Consider the following 13,265-nt stretch of genomic DNA (forward strand, 5'->3'; position numbering starts at 1 on the left):
AATTAAGTCATCCTCAAAGAAATAATTACTATATTTTCGACCATGCTGGACAAAATGGCTGTCTCAAAATTTTAATCGGGTGACTTTGTGAAAAAACTAGCGTGGGAGGGGGCCTAGTTGCCCTCCATTGTTTTTGGTCCCTTAAAAAGGGCAGTAGAACTTTTAATTTCCGTTCAAATGATCCCTCCTGCGATATTCTAGGACCACTGGCTCGATACGATCACCCCTGGGGAAAAGAAACAAAAAAACAAATAAACACGCATCAGTGATCTTTCTTCTGGCAAAAATACAAAATTCCACATTTTTTCAAATAGGAGATTGAAACCTCTGCAGTAGGGTTCTCTGATACGCTGAATCGGATGGTTTGATTTTCAGTAAAGTTCTATGACTTTTAGGGGGTGTTCCTCCCTGAAAGTGACTTATATATTTGAAATCAGCATAAAAATCTGATTCTTTTGATGTATCTGTTGGTATCAAAATTCCGTTTTCTAGAGTTTCGGTTACTATTGAGCCGGGTCGCTCCTTACTTATAGTTCGTTAGCATGAACTGTTTGACAAGGATAGTGAAAGGGAAAGCTGATTGTTTTAACTGGTTAATTGAAAACCTACACGACTATACAAATCCTTGCATATATATATATATATATATATATATATATATATATATATATATATATATATATATATATATATATATATATATATATATATATATATTAAATACATAGATATATAGTAAAAAAGACAGGATTTGAATTTTAACTGCAACAGACCTCCATATGCAATTTCTTTGATGACATACGCCAATTTAAAAATAAAAAGGAAACGAGGTTGAAGAATCAACAAAAAATGGCTAAAAACATGTGGGACCGAACAGATTAAGAGAAACAATTTTCTTTTTAAGCTGTACTTGTCTTTTGAATTGACAGATTAGTAATGTTTGAATTCTCTGCGAACAAAAAAGTTGTCAAAATTCATTAATTAGATTGCTTATTTATTTTCTCGGTTTAATGCGGCAACGCTGACGAAAATGTGATGCTGCTTCAAACACTTCTTAATATTTAAACCCAAAGTTTGAGCCAATTTTCCCAAACCAAGTGAAAATGAAAGTGAAAAATCAAAAATGAGCCATATCTAAAGAAAACTGACCTGTTTCTCTGGATGCTTGAATTATGCAGGCTTATCTTAGTTTTGACCATAATTGTGAAGAAACTAAATTTCAGCTGGGGGAAAGGTAAACTGGAGTCTGGAGGGGGCAGTGTTTTTACTCGATAGCCTTTTGTCCCTTTTTTACTGAAATCGTTGTTTTGCCCAGCAAAATAACGGAAAATGTCATTTTTCTACGGCTCAATCTTATTTACTACTTAAAAAGACACTAGTACTTTCGATTTACTTTCGATGAACCCCATTTTAATATCCTAGGGATATTGGTGCGACATGATCATCCCTGAAAAAACAACAACAAACAGACTAATGAATAGAGACGTGCCCGTGACGTTTCGATTAAAACGGTTTGTCTTACGGAAACGTACCCAAATCATGCGCATGTGTAGGTACGAAACGGACTTTCTATTGTTTTTTTTTTTTTTAAGACGGGGATGTCTGCCCAACACCTTTTTACTCTTATTAAAGCTCTAGATGCTTTTCCACTCGTCAGCTATCAGCACCAATTCCAGCATCGTCTGAGATGTTTCCCAATAAAATGTATAGTGAACTTATAATCTCAATTGTGAAAATCTTTCAATTGAAGAAAGATTTTGGTCCCGACTGTACTTTAGACGATTTGTCTCCGGATCAAAATTGTGTTTTTTTGGTTAACCATCGCCAAATTTATAAATTTTTTTACTCCACTACCAATCTTTTCAATAATCGGGTATGTCGCTGGAAAACACTATTCAAAAATCCTAAGTTTCCCATGACCGGAATTACATTGTCTCGTTTCTAATCAACTGCAAACCGAGACCAAAAAGACCACCTGTCACCTGCAGTCTCAGGAAGCCTAAAAGTGAGTCACGATACAAAGAAGTCCTACCGTTAACCGGATTGTATGCAGTTTTGAGTTCCAGTCGCTTCCTTCAATATTTTCTTTTTATATTTAGTTCTCTGACATACCAGACAACTAGGCAAAATATCTTTCTCGTCAACCCAGAGACTGCGAACAGAAAATTTCGACCCCAAAAGCGCATGTAATCAGTCAAAGATTCTTCAATATTTCATATTTTGGAATATGGTGCCGAATAGTTACCATTACTGAATCAGTGTCAGATGGCAATTTTTCTTCACTAGCCATTTTTTTTTTTTCAAAACGCATTTTTTACCTTTTGGTTACTATGGGCTGTGATTCGCTCTTTACTAGGTTGCAGCTACTGCTGCAACCATGATACCAGGTAAATACATTAGAGTGATTAGTGCTATACATGAGAATGACATTGCTGCGGTTAGGGTAGGAAATTATGTTAGTAGTGGTCTATAATTAAATCCGGAGTTAAGCAGGGTTGCGTTCCATCTCCATTGATGTGGGCAATTTTGATGGACTTTGTCCTAAGATGCATAGCAAAGGCAATGAGAGAACACGGAATCAAATGGGAAAGCAAAACTCTCCTATATTTAGATTATGCTGATGATTTAAGCATCCTAGATTAAAATGTCAACAAAATGGAATGTTTACATATTTTGCGGGTTCAGTCTGCAAGAATAGGTTTAAAAATTAATTTTAAGACGACTGAGTCGTTAAGACTTGGAATAAATGTAGTTGAAAAATGGATGTTGCGGGATGAGAAGATCGATCAAGTGGACAGCTTCATTTACCTTGGTATTATTATTAGTAAAGGCGGTGAGTGCAGTGAAGATGTTGAAAGTGCAGTAGCCAAGGCCTAGCGTGTTTTTACATAGCTGAAAAAAAGTTTGGAAGAATAGGAAGATAAGCCTGTGACATGGACGCTCCGAAAAACGGAGTAGGGTTTGCTACGTGTTTTCCAGACATATTGTTTAGGGATTGTTTGGGGACCCGACTGACTAACCGTATTTCAAACAGTAAGCTGTATAGAAAGTGTAGTTCAATCCCGCTTTCTAGGGCTATAATGAGAGAACGGATGAGATGGCTAGGACACGCTCTGCGGATGAAGAATGACAGATTTACGGATGAAGAAAAGACTGTTCTGGTCGGCCAACCGTCTAGGGTCAAACGAAAAGCAGGTCGTCCCCGAACGGGGGGGGGAAATGTGGTAAGGAAAGATTCAAGGGAAACAGGAACTTCTAGGGAGTTTGTAAGGAGGGAAGCTTTGGATAGATTGGGATGGAGGAGGATCGTGCGTAGCTGTGTTGGTCTCAGGTGGCTCGATACTGCAGTGATCTGTTAGTAGCAGTAATAGTTGTAAGGTCTAATTCAGCGGCTTCAATTGGGGATGGGACATCCGTCCCCTAGATTTTTTTTATCTTAATAGAACATATAGGAGTAGGAAAACCCCTCTCCTGAGTTAACCGAAAGGGACCCCCACTGTAAATTTGTGCAATTTGACCCTGGAATCTCCCTCTTTTATGCATCAGATATCTCCCAGAAAATTCTTTTTTTTCCACCCTAAGCATCCGAACTCTTTGCACTTGCGCATAATGGGATCAATTTTGAGACGCATAGAAGGGGACGGGTATCTTCCGTCAATGAACCGCTATAAAATATAAATAGATTGCTGGTTATTTGTTTATCAAAGAATAACTTCTGCCTCTCAAGTCTCTATTTTGCTTCTTGTTTGTGATTTTATATGAAAGTAGAAATACGACAGGAATTTGTACTCTCTAAATATTAACATCTGTTTATTTAATTCCTAAATGTGGAAAAAAAATTTTAATAGTTTTTTCTGTATATTTTATTCTATTTCTTGTTCTATTTTTTTACTTCTTCTATTTCTTGTTCTATTTTTCTACTTCTTCTTAAATTTTTTGTTCTATTTTTCGTACCTTGGTCCTTTACTTTTTATTCAGCGGGAGAATGAGTTAATATTTGTAAAGCTTTAATAATTTTAATTTATTTTAATATCTCTCCCTCTACTTTTTCATTTTTTAAATCTTTCACTTTTTATTTTAGTGTTTAGTCAATTATATGAGTTTGAACGTATAAATAAAATGAGCCCTTTCATTTTGACAGACATTTAATAATCAAGGGGTCGCGAATTCAACTTTATTACTTAATTAGTCGCATATCCCATTTAGATCTTGGAACCGATCTATTATATATTCTAATTCTAAGACGGTGCAAAAAGAAATTGAATTCATAGTTTAATCGCCAGGATTATATTTTTGCCAAAAATATTCACTATTTTTTTTTTTAGGTTTATTCGTCATGGAATTTTTTTTGCATTTACTGTAACTGCTAAAAACTCTTTCTACTAACAACTTTTTTAGGGTTTGGTAGCTTAAGTTAAATCTTTTTTTCTAAATTTAAATTTTTTTATTTATGTCTTGTCTATGTGGATTAACGACGCGTTTTGTCAGCAAAGGTCCTTGCGTCAGCCCGGTGGCAGCTAGGATTGATTCCCGGTCTCCGTAATGACCATTAGAAATCACTCCACTATGCCATCACAGACACTTTTGATTTATGTCTGTTATTTAAGAGTTGGTATGAAAGTCGGGACGATCTCAAGACTGGGGGTGGCCTTTCCCCTATGCGTGCTTGCCTAGGTCGATGCTCTGTGCATTGGGTCTTCTCATTGATACAGTATAATCTAAATTCATTTTTAGATTCCGCTGAATTTTAAGAAAGAGAGTGGAACTAAGAATATTCCTAGCCAAAAGGCCACAAAAGCTGCCAGAAAAGAATCTCAGCTGAAGGTCTCTGTCCCCTCAACACCTGAAAATCGTTTTAAAAGTATTTCCACAAAAGGAAATGATTTACCAAGTAAAAAATTAAAAAACAATGGATATGAAGGAGAAAATGTAACCTCATTTCGACTGACAATACCGATTTCCAATTCTGCAAAAATGAAGTCTCCAATCAAAATCGGAAGGGCTAAGGATCAAATAAAAAACATTGAAGAAAAAAACCCAATGACTTCCAGTTCAGAAGTATCGAAGCATCGAAACAAACTTGACAATGAAGGAGGGAAATCAAATACTCCTGATCAGACTCCCCCTGTCCCAGTTTTTGCAAGACAACGGTCTTTTGCCGATGTGGTTAAAACCAGTCCTCATCAAAATACTGACACTGTTCTAGCAAAACTAACGATACCTACCGGGAAAGCCACGCTAAATGGTGAGATGGAAGGGGATAGACAAGTTAATATTACTTTACTACCATCTCCCGGAGGGAAAATAAAAAATGAGATGGAAGAGGGTTTAGCTGCAGATATAGTTATCCCTCAACCACCATCCGACTTTTTACCCGATACCAGGAATAATTTGGATATGAGAAAGGAAAAACAAAAAACGGCGGAGGATATCTTAAAAGATAACCAGGAACCCATTTGTAGACAAAGATCATTTGCAGAAGTGGTACGGTTACTACCTCAAACTGAGAAAATTGCAAGCATACCGAAAACACAAAATATGGCCAATAAGCTTGTAAGTAAATCATCGCAGTATGAAAAACCTACTCTTCAGAAAGTCTCAAGGGCAAATTATTTGTTGAAAAATACTGTTTTCGGTATGAAAAACGATATCCATCAAAATTATGCATATGCAGAGGAAGAAAAAAGAGTGAAATCGCAGCTGATAACGGATGATTTTATCAGCCGTACCGAAGAACGGGGTGCTAACCTAAATAAAGAGTCTGATTCAAGGATCCCCCCTCGAGTTAAAGATCATTCTGAAAGCATGGCTAAATCATTCCCAGTTCTTAAAACTGGTGAAACTAAAGTTGTACTAAGGTCAAGGTCGGATATCATCAGACCCCAAATTGTTGATACAAAGTTTATAAACAACGATGTCAAAACAACTAACATTTTATCAGCAATTGATTCAGCTGTTAGCGAAAGGAGTAAAAAATCTGCAGCAGAACTAATGAAAGAGGTTACTCAGAAGAGAAAAAATATGCTGGAGAATAAAAATAGAGTTGACGCAAAAAATATTCTTGAAACAGCTTCAAATCCTATCTTAAATAAAGAGATGGATAGAACTCAGGAAAAACAAATCGGGGAACAATTTAAACAGCAGTTGGTGAAAATGGACTTAAAATCAGTAAAGGTTACCAGAACGAATTCAAATATTCATGTATCAAAAAATAAGTGCAAGCCTAGAATACGCTCAAACTCTATTCTTGGCAACAACCTAGGTGCCAACTCTTGCAACTGGCGAGCAAGATCTTGTGTTGGTGAAAGCAATGAACGATTCCCTGGAAATACCCAGAGTCCACAAAAACGCCAGATGAAAGATGAAAAAAGCTACCCAAAACATGCAGCAGCTGCAGCTCTAATGTCAAATTTAGAACCACTTGACAACACTGGAAAACAATCACGGCCTTTTTTTGTCGCCTGTGATGTCGCTAAAACAAAAAACGATGGATATAGTCGAGCTAAACATTCAAAGTCTGGGCATTTTGTTGATAAAGAAAGTGTTAACTTGACTACAATATGTAATAAAATATGTGATGGAGAAAACAGCCGGGAAAGCAAGATTATACAATTGGACAACCCGGAAGTGCAAGGCGACGACGAAGCAATTAATAAGATAACTGAGCCAGTGCATCTCAGTGAAACCAAAAACATAACCTCACATGACCTAGAAGATATCAATCACGCTGAAACTAAAGAAAATACATTACTATTACCAGATACAACATATAAAGCAACTAACAATATCCAATGGCAGAGGCCCAAAGGCAAAAAGATTTGTTCGGACGTGTCTGGAAACCTTTGCCAAAATGTTAGCTGTTCTGATTCATTCATGAAAATTAGGCAATTAAGGAAAACGCCTATCCATGGATTGGGTGACATAACTAAGGTAAAGAAGGACTAGAAGTGTGTTTAGTAGATTGTTAATGATGTGGAGAACGACAATTATCAGTGCGCTTGTCAAAAGAAATTAATTTAGTGAACTCGTCAATTTTGTTTAACAGCTTGTTTAATTTGAATTGTTAGTGTAATTGATATGGACTGCAATTGAATAGTGTTTTGGGAAATGATGAAAGTCTACAAAAATTGAGTAGCTGAAACAGCTATTTTATATATTTTTTTTCAAATCCAATAGTATTAATGGAAGAAAAGGTTAATTTACGCTAAATGTTATTGTTTTCGCATGAATAATGAGTGCTAGGACGATTGTAGTTCTTACAATCGGCTTAGCTTTAGTTAAGAAATATTAGTTTTAATATTAGCTTTAGGTGTCTTAGCTTTAGTTAAGAAATATTCTTCTTTTTTCTTTTTTGAAAAAAGTTAGACCTTCGGGGCTAACTTGGCAAATTTGGACCTAAAAGTTACACCTTTGGTAAAATTACACATCAACAGGTTTTGGGTGTTGGGAAAAGTTACTAAAATTCATTAATGAAACTTTCATGAATGGACTTAGGCCTACATCCTAAAAAAGCAAGAGAGGGGGTTTTCAGGCTTCTATCCCCCCCTCTTCTCTACTAGCAAGGCTTTGAGGATTTAGTGAAGATAGGCCAAACTTTGTCGTAACGATTTATCTACGAACTTGTTCCAGAGCCTGCTTTTGCTGGGTGGTAGATCTTGAGAAAACGGTTCCCATGATCTGAGATAGACTTGAGGCCAAATTTGAATTTTCGCTAGAAGTTAGAGTCCGCGTTCACAGAATGTATAAAAGCTTGTCAGTAGGAAAGGAGCGTAAGCATGAAATTGGAAACGCCTTCCCAGACCCATACTTCTATCTTAAACCTATTTCCGCGATTTTTTTCCGTTTACCTACCTTGGGGGAGGTGGAGGATCAGTTCAAAAGATCTTTCAAGGTTCTGAGATGGGATGGGGGAGGATGAGATGGCTAGGACGCCTTCTGCGGATGAAGGATGACAGACTGCCAAAGATTATCCTTGTCGGCTAACTGTCTAGGTCCAAACACAAGCGGGTCGTCGCCGAATGGGGTGGGAGGAAGTCGTAAGAAAAAGGTTTAAGGGAAACGGGAACTTCTTGGGAGGGTGTAAATAAGGAGGCTTTGAATGGATTGGGATGGAGGAGGAGCGTGCTAAGCAGTGTTGGCCTCAGGCAGCTTGGTGCTGCAGTGAGTTTTTGTTAGTAGTAGTAATGGTACTTAAGTGTTATACGAGAAACACTCGAGGAGTGAAGTTTGGTTAATGCTAATGAAATATACCTAAGTAAGATAAAAATATAATAGTTCAGAAATAAATTTGGGCTACATATTTGCACGTTAGGGGTGGGGTAATGATGGTAAAGCATAGCATGTATTAAATACGTAACCGAAACAACCCTTTTCTAACCTAACCAAAATACAAACCAAATATTTAATTAAAATATAGCTATCCACGGTCAGACACTATGTTCTATCACTATACATTGCAAACCAACCGGGATAAAAACCGGGTTGGGTTTCAAGTGTTTCTCATATAATACGCAAGTACCATAGTAATAGTTTCAAGGCCCTGCTTTAGATTGTATATCCATCCCTGAGAGTTTAATCCATCCAGCTCAACAACTTTCCAAGAAACCGCTCACCTAGAATATAACACAATTTTATGGGTTAACCCCCCCCCCCCGCCTCAGGATTCGGCATCGGTATAATGACCGTAATGTTATATTCGGTATAGATAGTTGGGTTTTTGTTCCAAACCGGAAACGGGCACGTCTTTAACGAAGAAGGTCCAAATTTGGTATTGGAACTGTGACTTACAGTGGTTTCTACAACTAGGTTTCTTGATTTACCAAGCAACCATAGAGATTTCAGTCAATGTGGATGCATGAATAAACGAAAAAATAGCTTCTATTTGCTGCAATACACAACACAGCTCTACTAGGTTGTTCTTAAAGCACCAAGGACCGTGAAATTGAATTCTAATTGGGTACTTGTATGACATACGCCCTACCCAATGTTCTTCTAATATATTTATCTGACACTCAATACTAATGAAATATAACAAAGTAAGATAAAAGTATAATACTTTAGAAACAAATTTGGGCTATATGTTTGCTCATTAGGGGGGGGGGGGTAGTTGTTAATTATAGCGGGTCTGCATTCCTAATGTCTTAGGTACAATTATTCTGTATATTATGTAGTAAGAATTGTTTTCTAACTTCACACTGTCAAATACTTTACCAATACCCCCCCCCCCTGCACCCCTAATGTGCAAATATATAGCACAAGTTATAGATTTTCCATCTATTCTGTCACTTCTCTGTGTCTGTCTAACGCTAAGCTGAAAGAAACTAACGACAAAAAACTAGTTTATGTAATGCGTCAATAAATGAACAACTTGAGCGGTAGGGCGTTTATCATACAAGTACCTCTAATTGTTTGAATTGGTTAAGGGAAACTATCACAGCCATGTATGTCTTAAAAAATTGGAAATGCCATTTTAATGACAAAAACCTTCGTATGCAGTTATGCAATTTTTGGTAAAACCCTGTCTAAGGCACGGTTTTCATACCCATTTGTACCTCTCCTCTTGAAGACGCAGTCGTTTCAGGTTGAAAGCTGGAACGCGACAAGTAACACAATGGAATACAAGTCAATAGCACTTTAACTGGGATTCGAATATAGATGGGTAGGCCTATATGCATGTAGGATGCATGTGGAATTTAAACTAGAATACAATTGGATTGCATTTTGATTGGTTCTTTTGGAGTGTGCGTTAAATTTATAGTGTGATAGCATCGTTGTAAGTTTGGATATTAAAGTCAGAAATTGTTCTAAAAGCTAAAATACCGGGTCGCCATTTCAAGAATGACTGTTTTAGCAAATCAAGGGTAAGTTTCAGGCAATAGAAAATACTTCTCGCCTCCCTGGGTTTTTGTGAGATAGTCCATCTATTAAAATCGTAGTAAAATATGAATTTTATTTAGCTGTACACGAGGAGAATAAAGAAACCCTTACAAATTATCCCAAGGGCCACCTTCCCCAGGAAACCATGGGTACAGCTAGCCACATTTTTATGCGAGTATATGGGGGATTTTTATTCTGAGAAGGGACAATACACATTTGGACTGTCTTTATCTTATTCCTCCCGTCATATTCAAAACTGTATAGTCCGGACATAAACTTTAAGGATTTATAAAATTGTATAAACACATAAACATTTATTAGCCCGGTCTTATAGTTTTTCTTTTTTTTTTTTTTTTTTTTTTTTTTTTTTTTTTTTTTTTTTTGATTATCCATATGATAAAATCCTAGCCAGAGGACACCCATTTTCAGAAACTACGCACACCGTTTTGGGGCGTGCCAAGCGTGGTAGGAGTTTGCCAAGTGTGGCGAAAACTGTGCCAAGTATGGTGGAACTGTGTGGCACACGTGGCGTTTTGAGATGTATACTAGGTGGCGGCAAGTAGGCACCCCCTCGAATCGTGGTTTTTGCTGTGATTTAGGTATATCTCACCATCTGTGGGTTGGTTCTAAAATTCTACAGCTGTCTACAGCAATTTGTGATAGTCTCTGCGGTTTTCAGAGAAAAAAAGTCGAAGGACTTCCTTGATCTCCCCCCCTCCACACACTAGAAAAGTCTCGGTTCGCCTGAGTTACATACTGGTGCTTTCGTATATTAATTATTTTAAGTTCACAAGTCTAAAGAGGGGTTTTGAAAAGCCGAACTATTCATTGATTCAGTTTTGAGCTACAAAATTGTTTGGTTTTGTACAGGATTCTTTATATGTCGTAGTGGCCCCTATTTATTGACGAATAACGTTTGTAACCTTTCTGATTCGCCTCGATTCAAATTATAATTATGCACATAATGCATTTTGATTGTGAACACCGATATGTACTCCAAACCAGAAGGTATCATTTGTGTTGGTTTAGTTCAATCATTAGCTATATAAAACAGCAAAATGTTAAAATAAATAAATCTTAGCCTTATTAATTATGTAATGCCTTGTTTCAAATTTTATACCTCCAAAGAATTCTAAATTACCGAAAAGACGAGGAGAATACAAACTAGTAACAAGATAAAGACAAGGGATATTTAGTCTAGATTTTAGTCTTACTACTGATTTGTATTCTAGCAACCGAGGAAAGAGAGAAGTTTTGTCGGCTATACAAATGGAAACTATAAACAGGTAAGCCGTTTTGCCAAGGATGTAATTTTGTGGGGGGGGGGAGAGTTGTTGTTTTTCCTCCTTTGGCTCAAGAGTAACAAAACATGGATCGCAAACTGGGGCAAAACACAGGTGGTAAAAACAGGTTTCTTTCAGTGTTGCGTCCCCCAAAATAATGTGACATTTCTTCGCTTTTCCATTCTGATATTGATTTTTTATCATTCATTTTTATATTGAGTGTTTTGAAAAGATAATGCATCCTTAGCTATAATCAATTTTTTTTTTTTTACTTTAAAATCAGTGAAACCCGATCAGCTCCATAGTGAAACCCATCAGCCAATCCGATTGCAGCGTTTTACTTGTTTCTTCGATACAATCAGACGCTTAGTCAGAGAGAGGATCGAAGCCCTGTGACCCCCTCCCCCCTGCACTGTTAAAAATGACGTGATATGTGCATTTCTGATTACATAGGGGCTTAAATACCCATTTAAAATAAGACTTGTAATAGTAGTGACGAATGCGTCTGAATTTTGTCCGAGTAGTACGAATTTGGTTAGGAGGGGGGGGATGAGGTAAGAGTTGTTGTTTTTTCTCCTCTGTCTCAAGAGTACTAAAAATTTGATCAAAACTGGGACAAAACCCGAGTGGTGAAAACAGGTTTCTTGCAGTGTTGCTTCCTCCAAAAGAATGGGACATTTCTTCTCTTTGCCTTTATTAATTTTAAGTAGTAATCATTCACTCTTATATTGAGTTTTTTTTTTAATTTAATTAATCCTTAGCTAGAGAAAGAAGGGTTTTACTTGAAGCATCTAACAAACAAATTACCATTCTTCTCGGGGAAAAAGATGAAGTTTCAGGTTTTTTGACATAATTTCTTAAAACTTCTATTCCAAGGCTAATATCCTAAATTTAATGCTGTTTGAGGTTTTCCCCATATTTTTCAAAATTAGAAAAGTTTTTTCATTCCAATAACTTTTCATATGTAGCTTTAACCTTAAAGAATTTCACATGTTTGAAGCAACCATAAGAAACAGATTTGATTTTTATATATATATATATATATATATATATATATATATATATATATATATATATATATATATATATATATATATATATATATATTATTAGTTATCAAAATTCCTTTTTTTTATTTTTGGTTAGTTGGCACGAGTCGCTCTATGCTTACAGGTTTTACACATTAGAATATGTTCATTTTAGCAATTACTGAGGATCTATAACATTGTTATGGTTGTAATATATATATATATATATATATATATTGTTATCAAAATTTCTTTTTTTTAATTTTTGGTTAGTTGGCACGAGTCCCTCTATGCTTACAGTTTTTACACATTAGAATATGTTAATTTTAGCAATTACTGAGGATCTATAACATTGTTATGGTTGTAAAATGTTAAGTTTTATCCCCATAAACAATGACAAATGTATTTGGAAACCCATAGTTTGCAATGACAAAGTAAAAAAGACGAACAAAGAAAAATGAACGAAAACAAGAGTGACTTATAAAAGAACAAAAACCGCAGTAATAAAATTAAAATAAACAGTAAAGTGAGCAGAGAACTTAGGCTATCTTCCAACTTCAGAAGTTACTTGAAGTTGACATTCACTGAGAAAGGTTCTGAAGTAGTATTGCCAAATGGTTTAAAATTCCGGCACCATTAAAGTGAAAATGCGCCGAAACCGCCATTTTTCATGTGCTGAATGAGTGATTCCACTCCCCCCCCCTCAGTATAATTCGGTGCAATGCGCCGATTTGAAAAATTCAATGCGCAGCCGCCTAAAAAAACCGTCCAAATGGCGCAAATGCGTTCCATATGACAACCCTGTTGTGAAGTAAGTAACTACGGGTTTATTAGATTTGTAAGGATCTAATCTTCATAGGTTTCGATTGTATTCATTTCTCTTTTATTATAATTTCATAATAATACTTTTAATATGTTTGAACTGATAGTAATACTCAATGATGACAATGATGCACAGTTACTTCCATGAAAATGCGCCTAAACTATCTTCAGTAAAAGTTACTATAAAACTAAATTCGATGTTACTTTTCTGTCGTTCCAGCTACTACAACAACATCAGCTGGAACGACAAAGTTAG

General features: G+C 36.2%; 1 protein-coding gene across 3 annotated transcripts in view; it reads left to right on the forward strand.

Annotated features, from left to right (window-relative positions):
- The window catches only part of LOC148942018 (uncharacterized), a 92,885-nt gene that overhangs the window by 36,044 nt on the left and 43,576 nt on the right, over positions 1-13,265 (forward strand). For all 3 annotated transcript variants that reach the window (XM_089103532.1, XM_089103533.1, XM_089103534.1), the window contains exons 3-4: positions 4,735-6,930; positions 11,109-11,162. In XM_089103532.1, coding sequence (XP_088959658.1) covers positions 4,735-6,930; positions 11,109-11,162 — 2,250 coding nt within the window. The remainder of the gene's footprint in view (positions 1-4,734; positions 6,931-11,108; positions 11,163-13,265) is intronic.

Source organism: Artemia sp. Qi Xiang Cuo, chromosome 17 (genome assembly GCF_049724085.1).
Source record: "Artemia sp. Qi Xiang Cuo chromosome 17, ASM4972408v1, whole genome shotgun sequence".
In the NCBI taxonomy this organism is placed as follows: Eukaryota; Metazoa; Arthropoda; class Branchiopoda; order Anostraca; family Artemiidae; genus Artemia; species Artemia sp. Qi Xiang Cuo.